Here is a 24,235-nt window from a genome sequence, read left to right on the forward strand (position 1 = left end):
TTCCTGTTAGTTTTTTTTTTATTTTTTATCTGTCCTTATTTTTGCATCTGAGTCATTTTTTCATCCTGTTTATCACACAAGGCCCTGGTATTAGAAGTCTCAAATTATTTGATTTTTTGTTTGGTGTTGTTATTAAGGAAAGGTTCCCCTGTTGCATAAAAGATTGATGACTCAAAATATGAACGAATTACAGGATAACAAACCATGAGAGAACACACAAGGAACATCCAAAAAATAAAATCCTTCAGAAAAGGAGTTACCACATCATTTTCAGGATTTGTCACTGAAACGACTCATTTGTTGCGACTTCTCTGTCCTAATAAAGTCAGAGCCTGGAAAACATGTGAGCGAACACAAGGTGATATATTACATAAAAGCAACAAAAAAGAGAAATGTTTCTTTTTTCTTTGCATTGTTGTTTTACATATTTTTAGGCATCAGTTTATTAGAAGCCTAAAAACGAGGACAGACTCTACAGTGGCTTCAGTCAGTCTGCCTTTAGTAAAAACTCCGGCAAAAGACTGGCAGATAATTACCCCAGACACCAAACACAGTCATTTACATTTTGCTGTATGTTTTGTTCAACCTTTGCCTGGAAATAAATAGCCTGCTGCACAGTGAGACAGACTGCTTATCGCCAAAGGACACAAAGTGGAAAATGAACATAAACACAACGGTCACTGTTTGCTGACTCCGCTTCTGCTCTGAGGAAACTTTTGGCTCAACAGTGAGGAACTAAAACATTATGTTGGCAACACAGAACAAAAAAGGACATCGCAAACTTTAAGGAATGCCACATGAAAACAAAGGAACCTCAACAATTTTGCTATATATGAACATAAACTATATGTACAGAAAATAACACATATTCGGATTTAAATACCAGAATGGGTTTTGAACCTTTTGTTGTGTCCTTGTTGAGTCCATTTAAAATCTCCAGGGACAAACAAATGCATCAATCCTGTTTCAGACATCATGTTTTTGCACAATTACATCTAATAAACAGATGAGTCATGTTTGATTTTTGTACCAGCTTATGATCATCAATAACATTTTATGTACCAGAAACACTGCTAAAATGGACACTGACAGTGTTTTTGTAATTTTCTGAAAGATTGAAGGTCAGTGAGGACATTTCGGTGGCTGTGAACCAGACATTGTACTTTTTTTTTCTTTTTTTGCTATTTAAACAGTACATTTATTCCAGTGGATTATTACCAGAAAATATTTAAGCCATAACTTTGCTGTGTTTACTTTCCTTTGCAGATTTAGTGGCTGTTTCAATGTGATGAGCATTTTGTTGACATGTTTGGGTCCACAGGTCCCCCCAGAAGCACCGTCGATGTTAACCATACTCCATCATCTTCAGTCAGTCCGCTTCACAAAATATCAAGACAGTTTGGATGAAAATGTAAAACAGAACTCTGGACCACGATATTCAGCTCATCGTGTTTTCATTTTGTTTTGTTTTGTTTTTAGTATTTTTTTTTCATTTCTCCAGTAGAGGTCCAGTGATTTGTAGACTCAGTCTCACAGCACAGTAACACACATGGCACCAGTTAATTTAGTTTGTTTTGTTTTTTACTTTATGTCTTGTAACCTGTCAGTAACTTTGTGATGCGAGTGTTGTCATCTGGGACTAGAATTCTTGTTTTAGTTGCAGTCATCGCACGTAAATATTTTAACTCAAAACATGTAATGATGCACTTAAAAATAAAATGAGTTGCTTATGTTCGGATACTAAAAGATTGTGTTCATTTAATGTAAATGGATGAATCATGGACATATTTATTTATGAATCTCAGATTAATTCTTCTGCTGGTGCTTGAAGGTTTGTTTGTTTGTTTATTGTTTTGTTTTTTCTTACTTTTCTTGTACTGTAACTTGCTTCATATTTTTTGAATGAGTCCATCAGATTTTTCTTTTCCTCTAAACATATAGCTTGTACTGCCATCTTGTGGTAACATGTAGTATTACATGTTTCTACTGTTCTGAAACAATGTTTTGGTTCTTTGATGCAAAATGTGAAAATAAGTAAAGTTCCTGTTGAAGTAAATCAACACCAGCAAACAATGTGTTTTTGATGAAAGTATTTAGTACATCAACAGTTATTTAGATGTAAGAACGGAAACTTTCTATGGGATGTGATTTCAACTCTGTTTAAGGTAATTCCTTCTCACAAAAAGCTTCCTGTCTTCTTCATGCTGGAATTCAGAGGTGTCTCTTGCATATTTAATAAAGAGCAACTGAATGATTTATACCATTAGAGGAACAAAAAGGATGCAAAATTTAAAGACTGATGTAGGTTATTATTGGTGGAACCTCAGCCCCATAGTTCTACCTTTTCAATCCTGTGGATGTTTGTGAGAAGATTCTAAATGATTTTAGTTGAGTTATTTTAAACATGACAGAAATTGTATTAATTTTCAACATAGGTTTTTGGTTTTTTTAAACAGTTGGAATGTCGTATAAAAGTAAAATGAAAATGCATTTATTAGAAACAATATATTTAATTGCAATATTTGTTTGCAATAATCGAAGGTTCTGAATATTTCTCCCATTTATTTATATTTTTCCTCCATGGAGCCGGACTCTTTTGTAATAGAAACTGGTCTTCATCAGTAATTTCTCCTGGCTTTATGAAAATCTGGATCTTGGCTGCTTTTTAGTCTAAAGCCTATTTTCAGAGGTTTTTTTTATAGGTATTGTTTATAAAGAACCTTAACTTTGATCTATGACTCATTCAGGAAAAAAATAAATATATAAAAGCTCCTAAACTCAAGGGATGAGTCGGTTTTGTGTCGACTCATAACAGACAATTTATGTAAGACCCAGTTTTTTGAGACCTTTAAGCATTTGGTTTTCAGCAGTCTGTCACAAAGACAGTTTGTTTTTATTTCTTTAGTTGATTCAATGTAAGGTCTTAAAAATAACACACCTTGACAGATAGAAAACAGTATTTTAGCAACAAGAAGGTAATTCACAAAGAACTATTAGCCAATACATTGCCATGCATTAGATCAGTGGTTCCCAAACTTTCCAGCTTCTGATCCACAGAATAACAGCAGCAGAAACTTGTGAACCAAATTATCATCCATTAAAATGTGAACCCATTGCTGATAAATCACTTGAATAAAGGGCAACAATTGTTTTCATCATTTTAACCATCACTGCTTTTTTGTTTTAGACCAACTAATGCAAAAATATGCTATTAGTGATCATATTCAACTTTCATTTATCAATCCACCCATTTTCTTTACCTGCTTGTCTGTGCACGGTGTCTATCCTCAGCAGTCACTGTGTGAGAGGTGGGGGACGGCCTGGACAGGTCCATCACAGGGACACAGAGACAAACGAGAGACGACGACTCACGCTCTCACTCCTTCGTGACAATTTCGAGTTTCCAGTTTTTCGAACTTGCCTGTTTTTTGGTGTGTGGGAGGAAAGTGGAGTACCAGGCGTAAACCCACCCGTGCACAGGGAGAACAGACAAACTTTACACAGGAAGGCCCCCGCCGGGAGGCGAACCCGTGACCTTCCTGCTGCAAGGCGACAGCTCTAACCACCGCATTTATTCATTTATGAAATTTATCTCAAGACCCCCCACTTGGTGTTTCATGACCCACAGTGGGGTCCTGACCCCAACTTTAAGAACCACTGCATTAGATGATCAGAGGATTTTTAATGGACTGCTTAAAAAAAAAAGACAAACACAAAAGAGAGAACATCTCTGAAGCAATTCTACTTCTTTATTCTGTATTTCATGTCAAGATAAGCTTTTCATATGAAGTTATGCCTCATAACAAAAAGCATTTTTAAAGAATGACGGGGATGTGGCTCAAAATAAAGGCATTCTCATAATCTTTTGTACAAAGTCTTCTTACAACAAACAAAAAACAAGAATATCTTGGTTGTAACAGCAGAGTATGGTAAAAATCAAAGTTCCTCGCTAAAGTTGAACCTAACTGGGACAAAAGAACTAGAAAGATCTGTACAAACAAATAAAGTTTAGCTCCTGAGATTTTCTGTGGGACAGAGGCACCGCTCTGAACCTGCACCACTACAGTATGGGCATCAATGAGAATTTTCTGTCTGTGGACAATTTATAAAGCAATTAAAACAGATTCTAACAGATCCGTCTCTTCTTACGAACAAACTGCAGCGATGAAAGACTTGGAGCAACATCTGACCTTGTCGCACACAGCTGCTGACGTGAACGAGGCCGAAGTGAAACCTTACCCAGAATAAAAGTCAGAGCTGAACGTTTCTGTGCTTGTACCTAAAACAAACAACCTCCTCTGTTGTTTGAGCGCGTCTGGCGATCAGAAAATAATGACCAGAGTTCCCAGTTAAATGTGATTTATGACATTATAATCTCTTGTTCACAAAGACACAAACAGGACAATGACAACGACTCTCTTTAGCAATAGGAAACTTTGGTGATGCAGAGACAGCGTGAAAGACCTGAACGCTTCATTTTAAAATTACTTTTAAAAAAAAAATAATCATATGCTTTACAATATTCACCGACAGCACAAAGTTGGACTCATTCGCACACATGAACGTCTGACAACACGTTGGTGACCAAATATTTATGTACACAGAGGAGCTGCGGAGATCAGTCTCAGGTGGTCTCCTGTCAGAGTTTTCCTAAACAACAAAGACAGATGCTTCAGGGCTGGTAACGTTACACTGTTTACAACACTAACCTCCAGGTCCTACAGTTACACACAACAAAGTGAGTGACATCGGGCTGTGGGTGCGGGAGTTATATGCCTTACTTTCAGAACTTTCTGTCTGCAGACACAGATAAACTGAGATCAATCATGAGTTTTCTTTCCAGCCCTCACAGATCCAGGATTTGGGCTTTTGGACGACAAGAAACATGTTTCCATCTGTTATGGAGATCTGTTCATCCAATGGATGCTTGCAGAACCAGTCCCTTTGTTCTCTGCCAAAACCAAAGTCCCAGTTGATGTATCACTCAAAACAGTCTTCCATAGTCTGTCTTTCTTTATCTGCCAGAGTATGATGAAAAAATCTGTTATCCTAACTTCACCCACAAATAGTTTCCTCATGCCGCTGATTCAACTCTTCCCTGTTAACAAAGAGGATCGATGACGCGCTAACCGCTGAGATCCCTCTCTTCCTAATGTCCGTTGGTCTCAGAAGCCGAGGCAGGGGTGGATGGAGTGGAGGAGCGGGAGGCGACTGAAGCCTTCTCTCCGTTCGGACTGGAAACTGAAGGCACGCCGTCAGGCGCTTTGACCCCAGCTAGACCGACGAGAGACATCCCAGCTGCCGCTGCTGTGGTGACAGCAGCCACTCTGCTCGCAGTGATGGCGGACACCGGTTTGGGCTGAGCCTGAAGTCCGGGGCTGCAGATCAGGTGATGTCTTTCCCAGTCTTTGTGCTGGCAGAAGGAGCCGCAGTAGCGAGCGGCGTTGCAGCCGCTGCAGGTCTCGCTCGCTTTACGGCCACAATTCCAGCAGCACTAAGAAGAGACAGAGAGAGAGAGAGAAAAATACGTTTTTCGAGTTTATTTCACAAACTAATGTGTATTCAGTTCCACGAAAAAGCTTCTTATGAAAAACTACCCATCTGAAACCGCATAACTGATTTTGTTTTTCTAGCTGTCAAACTGTGGTTTTCACAAACAAGTAAACACAAGATGTAAACCCAGATAGTCTGGGGTCTGGTCCAAAAAGTGGGATTAGTAGAAGTTTTCTAAGCACTAACATGAAGACAACTCTGAGTGTTTTGTTCCAAAAAGGGCGACAGCTTCATGAATCAAGTGTGTGATCTGTCACTCTGAAGGAACGCTCTTTATGAGGATGATTGTGGCGCAGATGAAATGACTGCGACTCTAAAGCAGAATGAGAAGGAGACGCGTCAATAAGACTCTTCAGTTTGAACTAAAAAATATTTGGAATTGCAAGTCTAATATTGAGTCCAGTTATAGATAAATATAGCTTTATTAGCTTTCTTCTGTCATTTGTTTGTTCTGTGAAGCTGGGATGTTCTTTAAGCTGCCTGTAGGTGAGACGTCTCTGGGCTGCATGTAGTTGGTAAAAATAATTAATGGAGGAGTTTCCTGAATGTCTCCTAAATGTCTCCTAAATGTCTCGAGACTTCCTTCTGTAAGTCGCAGCCGTGTCGCTTGAGTTTTGATCATGTGCAAAACTAAGAGAACAGATTTACAAAACAAGCCATGATTTTCAAAGAACACGGCCACACGGCTCAGTGGTCACTTGCTCGTAATTTTCTTGCAACTTTGAAAGATTTGAGTCTCCCATCAGACACACCTCAGTGAAATATCACCTTCTGGTTGTTCAAACATGAACAGATCAAGATGGTGAAGTCATGTGATTAAAACACACAAAGCTGGAAACTGGGGAGAGCCCTGCACACACTCAATTATCATTCCATTTATTTACATTAAACCTTTTGTGGTGAATCACAGAATTGGAGTCACAGAGGTTGTAGCCTTTTTCTTTACTTTAACTTTATCATTTGCCTGTTTGCTAAGATGCTAAATGCTACATTTCATTCAGTGAAATGAGAAACAATACAGCACATATTTCAGAACTAATAAATATGCTTAGTGTTTATTGAAATCTTGTTTGCTGTTTGCACAGCAGAACTAGCTGAACATGATGATATTTCCTCTGCTGCTCACCTCACTCGAGTCCTCTTGCTCATTGATGACCAAGATGGCGTCTTCTTGAGCTTTCCGCTTCGCCTCAGCCAGAGTCTTTTCCATCTTCGCCCGCTCGGCTGCAATCATCTCAAAAGCCTTCTGCTCAGCCTCTGCCACTGCTTTCTGAACTTCATCCATGGCCTGACGCTTCACCTCGTTCACCGCCTCCTCTGCGTACGAGAACAGACGAGCGTCAGGAGTTAACTCCGGCACATACGTGTATGTGCCCAGCATACAATGGTCTGACAAATCAGTGACAAAACTGATGTTTTTTGTCAATAATTAAAAGTTATGACAGTGTTTTTACCAGCTTTCCTCCAGATCTCATCTGTAACATATGCTGAGCCTGGCCGTGGAGCAAACTCACGCTGGGAGTCTGTGGAAAAGACACAAAGAGGATAAACACCAGCCTGAACTTACAAGGAGAGATTTTTTTTTCCCCCATTTAAATAATAATGGTCGTCTTTCAGACTGGCAGCTTAATCAAGATAAAAGAGTCTGTGGGTGAACTAATAATTTATTTTTCGTTGAGTTAATTTTATCGCAGATGCAAACACGTTTGCATTTTTAAGGCGCGCAACCAACATAATTGTTGGCTGTCAGATTCTTGGACCGATTCGAGATCTGACAGCTTCGGAAAGGAATGCGTTTGGCTCAGAGGAAACTGCAGACCAACAAGATGTGTCTGTATTCGGACTGTTCCGTCAGATTTCTTTCCCTGAGTCTCAGTTCCCTTCTGTGTCGCTTCTGAGCTGCATCTCTCCAACGCTGCCGACTGGCTCCTTTCCTGCTCTCCCATTTCTCATGTCAGGTCTCCCTGCTTCTGTCCTTCTTTCCCTTCATTTAAATCTCCTTCCCTCCAAACAAGCCTTCATATACACCCCCACTACTGTGGCCTGAGCCCAGGCAGGCAGGCAGGCTTTCCGGCTGTGGGCCCAGATGGTGCTCTGGCGAGTCAGCCAGCTCTGGGTCTCTGAGCCGGCAGGACGGCCCTTCTGTGGCCGATATGGCGGAGGCCAGTCCTGGCACCTGTTTGTGACTATGGAGCAGCAGGAGGACAGCAAGGCTGGCACACAGAGAGAACAGTGCCAGTACACAGCAGACTGGGGGACTAACTGTGGAAGGACTCTCTAACACACTGACATGTGACTTTACGAGCGCAACTCTATTCATGGCCACTAGATGGTGTAATGAGTAAGGCACATAAACTCCTGTGTCCTGATTTATCTTCTAAATTCATGCCAAAATTACTGCACAGCAGATATTTGGTCTACAAAAACATCTATGGAAGGCCAGCAGAATGCTTTCCATCTTATATGACACAGATAGATTCATTAAATGTAAAAGGAAACCCACCCGACTCTGCTGTGTGGGGGCTGTGCGTCTTGGAAAACGGAGCAGAGCCGGAGCCTCCTTTGCGTGGGTCTTCCTGCTCGCTCGAACGGCGTCTCCAGTAGTTCAGTTCCTCTCGATCTGCCTCCTGGCATCGTCTGAGCACGCTCACTGACCTCCGTGTTTTTTCCACCATGTCCACAATACAGTTCAACACCTAGAAGACGAAGAGGAACGTTTTACAAACCGCTCCACTCATGATATGCTATCATTTGTAAAACTAAACTTACAAATCATACACCTCTGATGTCTTATTAGGCAAAGGTGCCATTTTATCATTGCCTGCAATCTGTGAAAAGCTGAAACCCTCCTGCTAAAGACCCCAGTTGTAAAACAAATTACATTCCTTCTCTATCACAAGCCATTAGCAGTAGTGGTGCCTGTCTGTGGACTTACATGATCCAGATGCCTCCATTCATCAGCCCACTCTCTGTCAGTCAGTCTGTGGTCCACCGGCTCTTCACGGTAGCCCCCATTAGTGCCTGATTAAAACATAGACAGTGGACCAACGTGATTAACATTCCTTTGGATGTAGAAGAAGCCATAAGTGACAGTGAACGTGTGAATGAGCCGTTTTCTGTGAGTCATTTGTGCCTCCTTACTTTTAAATAGCCTCTTCATTGTGAACAAATATTAGAGCAACAAATCAACCCTGCATCAGCTTTACTCATACAGGACCGTAACTTCAAAATTAAAAAAAAAAAGGCAACTCCTTTGTTCAAAAATATTAAGTCTGACAGGAATGATGTGAGGTTACTGCAGAGGAAAATAAGACACAAACGTTGCCTGGGACAGTAAGCAACAAAAGTGGAGTGAAAGGGAAAAGGGGAAGCCTGTGATGCAAAACAGACTCCTTGCACACATCTGGAAGTCAGCTGTCAACCACATACACAAACAGACACACACTTCTCCCAGAGCACCTCCCCTCCTGGAGCTCACAGCATTCCAGTAGGGAGACACTCAGGCTGAGTGGAGTGGCTCCACTTCTAAACACAACCAGCCGGCCTGACACTCACTGTGGATCACTGCAACACACACACACACACACACACACAACTGTCTGATTCCAATCACTGCAGGACTTAAGCAATATCTAATTATCCACTGAAGAGAAATAATAGTTTGCACATACTGGGAAGTACTCATGCAGAAGCTAAAAACATCTTGATACCATGTTCCCAAACATAGGATCTGCGTTAAGACACACACACACAGATAGTGCGCATGCATAGAGATGGAAACCGCAATTTCTTCGATCTTGGTAAGAAACAGCCAACAAGAAGAATCATTAACGCACGCACACACACACACACACACGGTTGCTTTCCCAAAATCTTCCCTACTCCTGGTTCTCATCAGTGTTCATCAGTTCAAAGCTAAGAGTGTGTGGACTGATGTGCTTACGTGTGTGTGTCTGCGTGTGTGTGTGCTTGCAAGTTAAGTGGCGGCAGGCGGGTGGGAGGCTGTCAGACAGACTAAGGCCTCGTAAAAACAGCACCTCTACCCTGAACACATCAAGGTGTGTATGTGCCTGTGCACGAATGACCCTGGTGTGTGTGTGTGTGTGTGTGTGTGTGTGTGTGTGTGTGTGTGTGTCTATGAGCTACTGCTGTTTCCACTGAGTGCTGACAAGCCCTAAATGAAGGGCAGATATACACCAGAGTAGGACCAACTCTTTGCTCGGACAGTATGGCTCTGTTTATATACATATCTGGACTCCAGAGATACTATATTGAACCAGGGAACACAAACACACAGACCACCCATTATTGTGTATAGAACATTGTATTCACGCATGTGCATCTGTTTATGTGGTCATTTCTAAAAAGCACTTTCTGCTACTTAAAGCTGTGCTACTGTGAAGGAGCCGTTTTAGTATTTACAGTACACGATTATGGAAAAGTGCCAAAGTGATTTTTGCTGATCTATTTGATGACGACTTTAGCACTTTGCTCAACTCATTAGTGTGTTTTAATTATATCTGAAGCCGTTGAATCTAAATGAGGTGCATTTATTTGCCCAATTAGTTTTTATATGACCACACATAAAAAAGTGGTGTTCAAGCGTGATGAGAAAAAAAAATTAAAAACTTGAACACTCAACAGCTGGGTTGCAAGGTCTGCATATTTTTAGTGACTTTAAAGTTGATTATTTTTTTAAGTTGCTTAGTAATATAAGCAGTTGCTAGGTACTGATAATTGTGGCTAGGTATAGTAGCCTTTTCATCAGCTAACCTGCTCCAAATGACCAGTATGACAGAGGATTTAGTGGCCAAAATTCAGATAAAACGCACAAAAAAAAAGAATTTATCTAAAAAGGGACACAATTTAAAAAGACAATGAGCAGCAGATATGGCTATAGAAATAAAGATTTAAAAACTCTGCGACATGGTTTAGCATCTTTAAATACAAAAATTTGTTAGCGTTTGAGGGGGTTGTTATTTTCCACTTGACCACTAGATGTCAGTAATTGTCATAACTTGTACCTTTAATGAAAGTATTGTCCTCTTAAAACATCATTGTGTAAAAGTACAACTTTTATCTCATTACCAGCAACGCAGAGATTAAACATTCATCACATACCAGGCAGTCTGGGCCTGTCCTTGAGCTCACGGATCTCCAGCACACGTTGGCTGTGCAAGATGTGTGGAGCTGCGATGTCATCCAGAGCGTAGTGTTGCAGGGGTGGAGGGGTCGGGTGAAGCTGGGTGGTGAGGGGCAGCGGGTGGGCAGGGCTGTGTCGAGGAGCAGGGCTGATGGTGCAAATCCTTTTTGCTGCGGGCTCCATGGCTACTGGTGGGCGCTCGTGGAAACCATTCTCTTTAACTCTGTACAGGAGACATCACATCTTTACAAATAATTCTACCAACTTATTGTAGCTTATTATTTAATGATAGGGACAATTTTAGTATGGTTATCTAACCTGCTGGGGCTGTGTCTCTTGGTTCCTGTCTCAGGCGGCTCCATCAGGAGCTCAGAAGAGTCTGGAGAGGAGGTCAGAGTGGTGCTTAGCAGGAGGTGCTCGTGCTGGGACAGGTACTGAGCCGGGGTCTGCTTGGCTGCCCGAGCACAGTGGAGCAGCTCCCTTTGCAGCAGGGGAAGATTTGCCTGTCAATAAAATTAAAAGATATATATTATTGCAAATTACTCAGTTGAACTTAGTTTACCAACAAGATGCAACAAAAGGGCACTTTCACACACACACACACACACAATGTAGATGATGTGGTAGAAAAACAATATGGATGGGTGCTTTAGAAGGGGAGACCCTCCAGGAGAATTGCTAATATCTATTAAACCTCTGCTATGTTTTGCAGAAAGACTCAAAGCACTGTAGAGTAACTGAATGTGGACGGATGAAAAGCTTTAATGCAACTGAGTAAAATATTGTATAAATACAACTGTGTATATCTACAGAGTCCACATTGTTTCACAGAAGCGGTTACCATAAATTCGGTTTAAGAGTAAAAGTGCAGCTCTGTGTTCCAAGGAAGAAAAATGATTTTTAAACAGGGAGCTTGACTTGGGTTTGGGTGTTGCTCTGTGGCTGTCTCCATAGAGGCTGTGGCTTTCCTAATTCAAATGAAAATGGGAGAGCTGCCACTGATGTTGGTTTCTGGCCTCTAACGCAGAACAACTGCTGAGCACAATATGTTGGTCACAGTAAAAGTATGTATGATGGTACCAAGGCTTCAAAACATTTCAAAACAAATGATGCACAAGCTCTACTCTCCACCCTTCCCTCTTCATTTTTTATATACATATGTACATATTTATCTGTGTCTGTCTGTCGAATCTTTCCATCTCGCTTTTGTTCCCCGCATTTTCCCTAATTAGGAACAGACTCCAGTGTGTTTGCAATTACTTCACTTCCTCACCCCCTCTGCTCCGTCTTGGTGAGCAACCAAATAAATAACCATACCCTTCTCATTTTATCACTGACCTCATCTTGTGATAGAGCACTTTTAACCATTGTTTAAAGATTTTGTAGAACTACACTTCTTTTTCTCCGGGTCGAACAGTTTCTCCTACGGTTCTGTTCATTGAAGCTCATGACGTTTCTTGCACTTCCCCCTTAAAGGTGCTGAAACTTCTGCTTTGTGGTTTGCTCTTTGACAACACCCCTTTCCCATCTCCCATGCTCCTCTGCATGTGTCCCCCCCCNCCCCCCCCCCCCCCCATCCCCTTTCCCTGGGGCCCCAGCTAGCAGACACATGTGCTGTGCGTCAGTTGAGTGTAAGGCTCTCTGGGGTTCACTGGGGCGGATGCTAGATTGGCGGCGCCTTGGAAGCTAAATGCTCTTTTAAAAAAAAAAAAGGGACAGCGGCTCCATATGGCGCACTGGAGACCATAAAAAGAGAAGGGAACACTTTATAGGCATGTTTCACACTTCCGAGTTCCCATTTTTCCTTCTCCCCTCCTCACCCACCTCTTTCTGTTTTCCACTTCCTCACAGAATTCATCCCATCTGTCCCATCTCTTTTTTTTACTCTCGCAAAGTTGGAATTAGGTCGGGGAGAGCACACAACCGTGTAATAAATTAGTGGAAAAAAGGTGAACAGAGGATTCTTGTCTCAGCCTCAGACAGGCAGATGGAGGGCCTCCAAAGGTAAGTAAGAGGTAAGTGTGGAAAAAGAGATTTTGAGTGTTTAAAGTACAGAGGTACAACTCAGTGAAGATTTATGGGCTGTTTTACTGAGGGGAGCTCCTAAAAAGTATACTGTTGCAAACTCCCCCAGTACAAAGGGCCTGGAGAGATTGTTTAACACACACTCATCTGCTGCTTGTAAAGTTGAAAGGGAAATTTTGATTGATATTTTAAACCAATAATAAAAAAATTTATTCAGTTATCAGAAACTACACAAAAGCCTGTTGATTGATGGTTGCTTCATATTTTGCAAACACTCCATTTAACCATCCATTTTCTGTAACGCACTTAATCCTGTTCAGAGTTGCCAGGCCAGAGCGTCTCTCACAGGGAGGTCATATTTACCTTGAGAAAAGGAATAACAAAGGGTCGTAGGGGAAAGTTGGTGGCCTCCTGAAGACGTGTGTGAAACTCCTCAATGGTAACTGTTGAATTCTAGGAGACAGGCAAAGTGAAGGTTATGAAAGCAAAGAATAGATGAGTTTCTACAAACACTGCTGATGTTTCCCCTCTTCTTTAAAGATCACAGAATTTACCACAAGAGCCAGAACTAGGCTTCTGACGCTGTCTCCAATCTCAGGAGAAATGTCGTTGCCAAACTGCTGCAGCGTGGTCAGGAAACGTTTCAGCTTGCTCAGCTGGCGAGCCCCACAGGTGGCCGGCAGCTGTTGATTAGCTAGTGATGAAGACGAGGAGGAGGATGGTCCGTTGCTGTAACGCTGTGGTGGAGATGGCACTGCGTTCAGGGTTGGTGGGGAATGATGATTCCCATTGGACACTGGGAGAGTGGAGGTGAGGAAAAAAAGCGATGAAATTAAAATAAACTCTGATGGGTGTGACCATATGCTCTGAACCTATTTTTATGATTTTTTTTTTCTTCTAACAAAACATTATCAAGAAATAAGTAAAAAGGAGTGACAAGTTCAAAATGGCTTGCAGTTTTAGGTTGTAAAACAATCTAAAGCAGAAATGATGGGCTGATTAAGATGGACAAGTAAATGGCCAAATTTATACAGACTTTGGAATTGGTCTTACATGCTGTCGTGGAAAATGAGGCTGGTCGAGGGCCACTGGGGTTGACAGAAGGCAGGGGTGGCATAGTGGAGCTGGAGCTGCTGCTGGGGGCTGATCTGGAATGAGTCTTAGCATCCACAGGCGAACCGGGCATGGCAGGGCTCTTCTTCTCTCTACTGTCTGCAGAGAAAAAAAGTAAAAGGTCAGTCGAGGGTCAGAAACCTTTAAAAACTTGTATTTAAGTCACTATATGAACATGTCTTCAAATGAGTTTCACTGCAAGTAGACATGAAAGCGCATGTATTTCATTACTGAATAAGAAGCCCACAAAAATGTAAATTTGGATCAAACCAGTCCAATGAAAAGTTGGATATGACAGTATAAAAACGCATAAAAAAAACAGTTTAACTACCACCTCACCAAATTAAATTAATGCAAAAGCTTTTAGATCCTTAGCAGCAAAAGAAAACAAAGTGCAATGCCCCCCAGCTCACCCAAACCCACTTCACATCATCCAACACATACTGCCATGGCATCAACTGCCCTGCCCCCATTAAAGAACCAGATGTCTAAAGTTTAGCCCCTTTCACCCATTCAGATCAATAACAGAAGAAATGCTGAAGAAGTCCATTGTGTGGGAGTAGAATGCCCCCTCATTGAGAACCCCAGCAAATAGAGGGGCAAAGAAAGAAATGAGACACAGGGAGAGAAAGGGACGGAGCTATTTCACGCTTTACTAACAAGATCGGCAAAGCTTTTGAATGTTAAACGAAACTCCTCAATATGCTATTGACGTTGAATGAGACCACCAGATAAGGGGTTTGGAGAAAGCGCAACAGGGGGTGTGGTAGTGGGGAGATGTGGTATCAGAAGCCGCCTTTGTCTCCCGGAGATCCATGAAGGCTTGGTCCTGTCTCCATTTAGAGTGGATCAGACTTTTCTAACTGCTTCAAGAATTGACGATTAATAGACAAGCATGGTCTCACAGGTCATAGGTCAGAAGAGAGCAGCTTTTAAAATGTGGTTTCATGGTTTTAAGACTTCAATGGTGCCCTTTATATCTTTTTCACAGCTATGAACTCTTCATGGCCTTGAGCTATATAGGGTTCTAGTTTATAAAGGGTTAAGTTGGAAGGTTTATCAATAGCTAATGCAGAAGGAATATTAAAGAATTCTATTGAATAAATACATGGTATTTTTGTTTGCATAAAACATAGAAAATATAAACAAATTAAAGCATTAAAAGGGAAGAGGAATTCTAAATGACTAAATGAAAAAACAAATTCTAAAAATATGAGCCTGTAACCTTGCTACAGTCTTAACATATCTCTAAGCCCCATTTGCCTTTTGTGTCCTATCCGCAAACTCTCTTGAGTATGCCCTATGCAACTCATCTGTCAAGTCTACAACTCATTATACAGCTTTGACTGTTCTTCCCTTTTTTTTTGGTTTTGCAGTCCTCTTCAACCTCTTTCCCTTTGCCTCTATCCATCCCTTTCTCTCTCAACCCTCTAGCCTGCCTGCCATCACTCCACCTGTTCACCAACACAGGGGGCAGGAAGGAGGGATCTACGCAGACATTTGGATTGCCATACCCACCACACATGCGGTCTGCCAGTGCACTGCAGGAAGCAGCCTGTGGCACGCACACACACCGGTTCCAAAGCTCTGCACACTTCTTCCGTATGGCCAGGAAATTAGACTGACATCTCAATAACAGAATCAACGGGGCATATGGCCTTAGAGTCAACACTGTTACCATGTAAACAATTTTGTACACACAAACACACACATAAGAGCTAGGATTTGGGCATTCGCTTTGCTCTAAAATGTATTCACTTCTTTGTTGACACATTTGCATGACTTCTACAGAAAATAACAGACGTTTTTTTGTTTGTTTTTTTCATTCAAATCAAGTGTTGTTCGTATAAAGACCAACTGCATTTGACTGACAGGTATACAAAATGCCACGAAATTAAAATGGATGATAACAATTACGTATTATGTGATCCATTCTGGCAGGGAACTGAAAAATTAGGTTGCAGCTGTGTTCACGCAATCTTAAGATGTGGCAGAGGCTGTTGTTGGCCGTGCCAGAGGTAATGGCCAAAACAGGAGACATCAGGTGTGTGTGTACGTATTGCTGATGGCCCACAGAGAATTGCCTCTGCTTGTCAATTAGACGGCATACATAGCTGGATGACTTTATCTGGCTTCCAAGCACCTGAGTCCATAAGATATAGTCACAGGACTTTCAGGGGAGGCAGCTGTCACTGCAACCACAACACACACACACACACACACACACACACACACACAGAGGGCACAAAGTGGCCCAACGTTAACTCAGGTGAATATTGGCTTAAAGGAGGATGTGGGGTGTTTGGTCTGAATGCCACCTGTCATCCTTGCTGTAATGGAACAAAGAGATGATACACAAAGTTTCTCATCACAAATGTGTAGGATGTTCATGATATATGGACTTCACTTTGAAATAAACGTGGATACAATTTAAATTGAGAACTTGCTAATTCCTTCTCACATTTTTAATATACTGACATTTGTTGCTGACATCAACATAAAGGTTTACGCCACTCTTTTGTGCTCTTTTTTTTCCTCTTCTCAAGGGTATATACATATTAATTAATTTAACCATGTAAGTTACTTTGCCTCATGTATTTGCTGTCTATAACAGCTGTTTATTGAAGCGATGGAAAAGTAAAAATGCATCTATGGTGATGGCTGTTGCTAGCCAGGTGTTCCTTGTTTGTTCTGCTTCAGGTGATGCTTGTCTGCATTAAAACATTCAGCCAGCTTTAATTGCCTTTGCTTCCACAGGTGATGATTCAAAACGAGGCAAAAACAAGTAAGAAGAAGACTTCAGCTGAACCACTACAAAATCTCAACGCAATAAAATCAGAAATGGAAAGATAATTTTCTGAGACCTTTGATTTATTTCCCATGTAACACAAGAAGGTGAACAACTTACTTTGTGTCGGTAGATATAAATCACACTTGATGTGATGTTTAAATACATGTGTTCTGTGTTAGGGGTTATTAAGCTCTTGTTTTAACTCTTAAATCTAAACTCTGTGAAGGTCTGGCAGCTGTGAGACATTCATGTTGGCCTGGTGTGCACTCTGCTATCTCTATCCTGTCATACAAATGAGGTGAGAGAAAATACAACACAGGCATGGCTAATTTATCACTGAGAATAAACAAAAATCAAGGCATGTGGAATGGAATGATCCTGTATGACTTCAGGTTAACATCTTCGAACACATATAAACATGCAACACTCCTGAGTTCATCTTTAAAGTTGTTGTGGAAATACAGCATATCGTGTTAAATAGGTTTCATATTATCATATCACATAGGGTAGCTAGAGAGTACAAAATGTTGTACAGCCTAACATATTAGGTATTGTAGTGAACTACAGGGGCCCAGTCTTTTGTACTGCAAGTAGTTGTTCAATTATTAGAGCAAAGGCTCATGGGACTGTTAAGCTGTATGCGTTTTAAAAGTCAATAAATGAAATTTACTGAGGTTGTGAGGTGTAGGGAGTACAAGAAGAGCAGAAAGTTCTCCAGTCTGATCTTCTTTTTATCCACTCAAGTTCACTACAAAATGTTTAATACATAATAAAAGTTAAAAGGTTAGCTTGTGCAATGTAGTTTTCAGACTACAAGCCTATATACTCAGCAAGTTAGAAGTATTATCCTTACTTTTAAACTTTATGGTAAGCTTGACAAGTAGCACAAATACCTAAATTAGCTTAATTTTCAGCTTAAACATCGGTGTCCATACTAGGACATCATACTAGGAGCAAAAGAGAGAACAAATTTCAAATGAAAGAGTTCAGTCCAGTTTTTTTTTTTTAAATTATTCATATTGTCTTAACATCAAATCCAATAAACACTATCGATGCACACTATTTGACAACACAGTCTCAATAATATTAAAAAAAAAATCTCCTACAAGAACAGACAACAGCAATTGATTTGAACATTAACCAGGCTTTCTTTCCTCCTCCTGTACCATATGGATCTAATCGGCCAAGAGCAAGCCAGCTGGGACCTCCAACAGTCACCTGTGAGGGACGAGGAGGAGGGGGGAGCATAAGGGACTGCTGGAGCCTTCTCCTTCAGGCCAAGGCAGCCCCAACCCACACACACACACACACACACATAAATACACATCTCTGCCCTGCCGTCAACCGAGGAGAGGAAGGAGGGGGTGCGGAGGGAAGGGGTGGCACGAGGCAGCTGAATGCGGAGCGAGTGGACTTAAATGCTGGGGAGACAAAGGCTGCACCTGGTCTCCGTCCGTCCACACACACAGTCACAATACAGCACACATCTGTTCCTCCATCCTGCGCTCCCTCCTGACCTCCACCCACACACTTGCAGTGCAAAGATGAACACAGCAACAGACACGACCACATCCATTTAAATTAATTTTAACAGTGAATGTGCGATCACTTGCGATGTCAGTTATTATATCCTAAAAGGTAAGCAGCAGGTTGAATGACTTGGTGTTAAAACATTTCTAAAAAAGGTGGTCAGGGCTACTTCATTCACTTTGATGCTCTCTAGGGAACGACACCTTCTCAACTGTTGCAACGAAATACCTTGCCTTAACAATAAAACAATAGACATGGCTTGTAAAAATCTTTATTTTATTTTATTCAAACTTAAACGAGAAGGCTTAAGTCATTGATTTAGAGGCGCCAGATCTGGAGGAGGGGGCATAAAACGGGAAGTAAAGATGGAGGATGGGAGGGAATAACAAGGAGAGAAAATACTGTTTTCATTTGGTTTCGTCAGGAAGACAAGCCTGGTTGTCAGATTCAGAGCCAGGCTGTTTTTCTTGGCTCTCATTACCACCTTCCAGCCCTGTAGACTACATATTTGGATAAAACCCAATGTCAACACTCTGCTCCTCACTCTGCTAGGACGGGGAGCAATGGGGAGGTGGCGAGGTTGACAGTAAAGGCAAAGCAAGAGCAATACATACAGGGACATAAAGGGGAGGAACAGACAACTCTGGAAGACGATAAACAGAAATGAAAATATTTGGGGGGCTTCGATGTGTGCATGTGAAAAAAAAAAAAAGAAATATTCCTGAGATAAATTCCTCACATGTCCCTATGACGGAGTAATGGTGGGAGAAGCCCTTGCATAACCTCCTCTGTCAGGGAGATAATTACAAAAACACTGCAGCAATCCAGCATGCCACATAGTGCAAAAAAGAACCACAGATGGAAATGTACTTAGTGGCAAGCAGAAAAAAGAAAACGAAAGAAGGGACGGCAAGACAGACAGACGCTGTCCATAAAAACTAAGAATGAGCAGTAAAAAGAGGTACAGTGATGTGATGATGGAGGGAGAAGAACTTTGGCAGATGTTGGACTCTGAAATGGAACAGACTCCACATATTTATATATATATATATATATATATATATATATATATAAATATATATATGAGGTCACGCTGCGGGGAGCAGAGCAACTGGTTGTGGACAGTAAAAATTCCCAGAAATTTACAACTGAAATACTTAGAAATTATATTACAATGTCTGACACTTTTTTAATAGAAAGTTTTGAATTACAAGCATTGAAAACATTGTCTTTTTCACCAAAAACCATAGCCAAAATATAATCCTGCACTTTTGCTATACTGACCTACAAAATCCCTTTGTTCTGCTGTTCATGACAGTGAGAATACAGTTTTGGTAAACCACAAAATAGCAAGTCTTTCAGTACCAGTCTGCAACTTTGTTACTGTACTTTTTGCTTTTATATTACATAAAATATTTACAAATCTGTTCACCTGAACATATTTTATACATATACAGACGCTTCTGGCTTCTGCACCCAGTTGTATCATCAATCAGTCGCACACTTTTATACAAAAACGCAACCTGTGTCAAATAGAGATTGGAGATGGAGGAGGAAGGTTTCCCCAAAGTGGGACATACATGCCTGAGTAAAAGCCCATTGACGAAACCTACACATACACTCGTACTATCACTTCTCAATCAATTCAATTATCAATTCCTCACATCATCTTCTTTTCAGAGGACTGTAGATGACCAACACATCTGGGTGAAACATACTGGTGGAGATTCTCAGTCATGCAGGACTTCCTCTCTGTAACTAATTGTTTAGCTTTAGCATGAATTATTAACCAAAACCACCAAATGAACAACAGTTAGCTGTAGCATTTAAGTATAATTTTAAATGCATTTGACTGATTGTTGGCCTTCGTATAACAGTAAAGATGAGGTTGGAGCAAAGTTACAGAGCTCCTCTGACACAAACTGATGATTATGTATAAGTGTGTCTGTCTGGAAGATTAAGACATGGCTCCTGTATATTATAAACCCAGACAATAAACTTAAAACTGAAGCCAAGCAAAATAATGTTTTCCTCAAGTTCAAAGTAATGTGCACACACTGAGCTACTGAGTTACAGTAGTCCATAAAACTAAGTACAAGCTTCTGCCATGAGAAAACAAAACTAACACATATTAGCCCAGGTGTAACAGGCTTTAAAAGCCCAATTGACTGGGCTCAGGTCCAACCAGATGTCCTCATCACCAAACTGAAAACAACTGCCCTGCCATTCTTAACTTAAGTTACGAAAGCTGGACCAAAAACTAATCTTGAGGCATTTTAGCATTTAATTGTGTCTAGTAGGCATAGGATGGAGTCACAACATTTCAGTTGGAGAACTTCCCTTTCGCTTTTTACGTTGTTTGCCAAGAAAGTATTACATTTACGAGGTATTTTCAGTAATATCACAATGTAAATCATACCAGAGTAAAACAAATAAATTATTCGGAATTGCCTCAGTCTAGTTTTGGTGATGGAATGAATGAAAGCGAAGCAGAGCAGTGGGTATGGTTCACAGAGTACATAAACAAAGCTGTGGGCGAGCTTAGAGCCCAGCTGTATGGAAGAACAGAGCCCAACAACCACTGAGAGAGACAGATAAGTGAAACAAAGAGGCCAGCTGTGCTCAAAACAATGTGGAGAATGAGACACAGATAGCTGCAGAGGATGAGTGTGTTTGTGTAGTGCATGTGTTAAGGTGTTATCACTGCATACTGTTGTCTGTAAGTCTGTCTAAGAGAACTGTGTATTCTTTTCTGGTCTATGTCTTGATAACAAACACAAAGTCCCACAATCATGAAGTGACTGCTGCTTCAACATAAAAATTGCCTGTGATTAAAATGCTGACGTGACTGTAAGTTTTAAACCTACACCAAATCACCCACGACAGGATGAGCGAATGAAGTACTCTCCTTTGTGTGCACGCTTTCTCACAATAAGGCTGGAGGGGGAAAAAAAAGTAAGAGAAATAAATGACTTTGACAGAGATGGAGAGAGGCAACACCACCCATTTCTTGTCCACCCACACACCTCACAACACAGCACATATATGTTTTAGTCCTTCTGAGTATAAACCATAGCCTTTTGAGGTTTGCACTGGAAAATTGCATGTTTTTTTTGTTTTTTTTTCAGTAAATATAAAAGCATCTTATTGCACAACATCCCACAAAAAACAGCAATCTGTATGTTTGTGAACACTATGTCTACTTTGGTTAAGGACTGGAAAACTAAGTAATACTGTGATAATAATAATGAAATGACTAAGAGACAGTAGTTAATGATGCTAAACAAACAGAAATAGAACAGTCCTGCAAACATTTTATCTGCTTTGGACTAATTGTTTTGATTTCCTAGATGACTTCTCACCCCTTTCAACAACCAAGACTTGAAGTGACAGTTTAGGAACTCAACTTAGCCTTTTAAGCATGCGTTGCTGTTGCTCTCAGATCACACCAGACCAGTAAATAAAGCTCTCTCTTCGGGTCACTGAGCAGGTCTCCCAGGCTGGCAAAAGGTCAGTAAACCACTGCAAGAGACCCCTGACTCATGCACTTAGCACAAAGAGAAAAGGCTATGATGTCAATGGGCTTGTAAGAAGAGGGATGAGGCGGGTGCAGGTGCTCATTGACTGATGTACACCTCTGCATACTCACAGCGATTTATTGACCCAACCACAAAATGCTCCCTGTGATGAAACAATCATTTAAGACGATGCTAAGTGATAGGTTCTTACTAAAAAAAAAAATGGCCAACACTTTCATGCCCATATGCAAGAACAAACACGCGTGCACACACATCCAAATGCACAACCTCTGACAGAATCCCTGGGGCCAGATATCCATGCCCTTGCCACTGGAACTAATAGAGCACTTCCTGCAGCAAACTCTACAAGCAGCTGCTCTGTTCTGTATGCATACATGATAAAATGGGGAAATGGGGGGTATCTGTGATGAATTCTTCAAAAAAGAAAAAAAAAGCACAGGGGTCATTTGTGGTCTGATTCTCCATTTATTCCAACACTTTCAGCACAGAAACTCACAGCTGGAGTTGAGCTCAGGAAGAAAGCAAGAGCACAAGCAACCTTGTGGGCTCAGCAGACACAATGTCTGCAAGACACCTGGTGCACACATGGAGACGCACTCCCTCCCTTCAGCTGAGCAGACACTTATCAAGTAGATGATAAGAAACTTCAAAGCCACACACGTCTACAGCTAAACCAAACTCCACAAAGCAGTACGTATAAAATTCAACATTTCTGAATAAAAGAAAGTGGAATGTCTTTTGCACAAATGCTTATTCAGACCTGAACAGATCCAGCACGGAGCCAGATGTCAGGAGTATGACAGAGTCCAGAATGCCAGACGGAGGTCTCTGCTTTAAGACTGTGCAGCTGACAGTTAGTCGCTCCTATCTCCCTGATGACCTGCCCTGGACAAGCCCTGGCGTGATGTTGACCAGGTCTCTTTGTCTGTCCTCTGTCTGGTTCTTTCTCACACATCTACTCCTTCCACGTTATCCATGTCATCTCATGCTAAAAAAAACGTGAAGACTTTTCTTCCGCATCGACTCCATTTTCTCCGTGTTGCTCATCTATAAACGGCATCACGACAACGTGACTTTCTGCAACGGGTTTTTATTAATGTCAGCGTTTAACATTCAGACAGCATGAAAGTCGGACACAGCAGTTTCCCTCCTCGTCCCATATGTGTGGGTTACTGTACAACAGATGCACGTCTTCTTTACCTACTTTCTTCTGCTCGGCTTGCCATGTGGAAAAAAACTGATTACTTTCTGAGCAATGGGCAGCTGAGAGGGATGAGCCCCACTTACACACAGATTTGGTAAATCTATTCATCTGGTTGATCCTATAGCATAACAATTCTGTGTAGATTAAACTTTTCAACAGAAGCCTCGGTGGAAGAAGATGGTGGAAACCTGGAAAATATGTTTTCCTATTTAGCTTGCAAGATATATAAAAATGCAGCGTAGAGATTTGGGGCAGAAATCTTGCTGTAAATGTAAAATTAACATACAGAATCCCAATTATTTTAGCAAACGGCAACACAGACGGTCCTACCCTCAGCTACATACTAAAGAAACGCTGCTTTTAAAAGGCTGCAGTGAATGAGAAGTTGAAAAGGAAAAATCTGAACAAAAGCGATGTAGTTATTTAAGGAAATTCTTTGGAGAGAGAAGAAAACTGAAAAAACAAAAAGCTTGACAAATGTTCAAGTTCCTGAACTTCAGATCCAATTATTATTTATGAGCATATGGCAGAGGTTTCCTGAGTAAGGCATCCCTCCTACCTGAGCTGACAAGGATGAAGAGATAAAGAGGAGAGGATGAAGCACCATCTGTACAGTACAGAGCAGCTCTGGGAATTACAGGATGACACACACACACACACACTAGTGGAGATAATGTGCACCGTTTCCAAGACTACACACACTTTCACTCACCCTTTCATGGAGATAAATAATTACTACTCTCTACAAAAAGCAACAGAAGCCACTGGCCCCTACCTCCACTCTAGCAGAGTCCGCTCTTCAGTCCCTGAAGAAAGTCAGCTGCAGCGGCAGAGTTCAGCCTCTTATATCCTCTGCTTTTTTTTTTTTTTGTCCTTTTTTTTGTGACTCCACGCCTTCATATGTCAGGCATGTGTTTGCATTCCCACATATGGGAGCTCCAGTGTGGCGAAGGCCAAAGCCAGAGACACAGATGGCACCCAGATGGAGACGGATAACCGAGCAGACCAGCAAACACTGCAGCGCGCGCACACACACACACAGAGACACACACACACTCGCTTTACTTCCCTCCTGCCTTGTCTCTCTCTCTGTGCTGTTTAGATTGAGCTGAAGTGGAACTCTTCCTGTCACCCTGCTCTGTCTCTATGACTCAGTCTGACTCTGCTGGTTTCCCCTCCTCTCTCATGCTGGCTCTCTCGGACTCTGAGCCTCTCTCCTTCCCAGCCCGTCTTCCTCTCGGCTCAGGCTCCTCCTCTGTTTTCCCACACGCTGTCTCCTCCTGTTTTCAAGGGTCGAGTGCTCAGGCAACGTCACAGCCCCCCCTCCAGCCCCCCCC

The 24,235-nt window shown here is 41.5% G+C and overlaps 1 protein-coding gene across 2 annotated transcripts in view; it reads right to left on the reverse strand.

Moving 5' to 3' along the window:
* Positions 1–3,727: 3,727 nt before the first annotated feature.
* The window catches only part of cbfa2t2 (CBFA2/RUNX1 partner transcriptional co-repressor 2), a 35,099-nt gene continuing 14,591 nt past the window's right edge, over positions 3,728–24,235 (reverse strand). Inside the window, exons 1-11 of one of the 2 annotated variants that reach the window (XM_017408931.3) lie at positions 23,674–24,145; positions 13,775–13,933; positions 13,276–13,517; positions 13,085–13,174; positions 11,015–11,199; positions 10,675–10,919; positions 8,489–8,574; positions 8,057–8,249; positions 7,008–7,076; positions 6,680–6,870; positions 5,150–5,494 (exon numbers count right to left, since the gene is read on the reverse strand). In XM_017408931.3, the coding sequence (XP_017264420.1) occupies positions 5,150–5,494; positions 6,680–6,870; positions 7,008–7,076; positions 8,057–8,249; positions 8,489–8,574; positions 10,675–10,919; positions 11,015–11,199; positions 13,085–13,174; positions 13,276–13,517; positions 13,775–13,907 (1,779 nt within the window). In that variant the 5' untranslated portion in view covers positions 13,908–13,933; positions 23,674–24,145. Of the gene's footprint in view, positions 5,495–6,679; positions 6,871–7,007; positions 7,077–8,056; positions 8,250–8,488; positions 8,575–10,674; positions 10,920–11,014; positions 11,200–13,084; positions 13,175–13,275; positions 13,518–13,774; positions 13,934–23,673; positions 24,146–24,235 lie in introns of those variants that run through there. The other variant, XM_017408930.3, reaches the window with a different exon arrangement.

Source organism: Kryptolebias marmoratus, linkage group LG4 (genome assembly GCF_001649575.2).
Source record: "Kryptolebias marmoratus isolate JLee-2015 linkage group LG4, ASM164957v2, whole genome shotgun sequence".
Classification (NCBI taxonomy): Eukaryota; Metazoa; Chordata; class Actinopteri; order Cyprinodontiformes; family Rivulidae; genus Kryptolebias; species Kryptolebias marmoratus.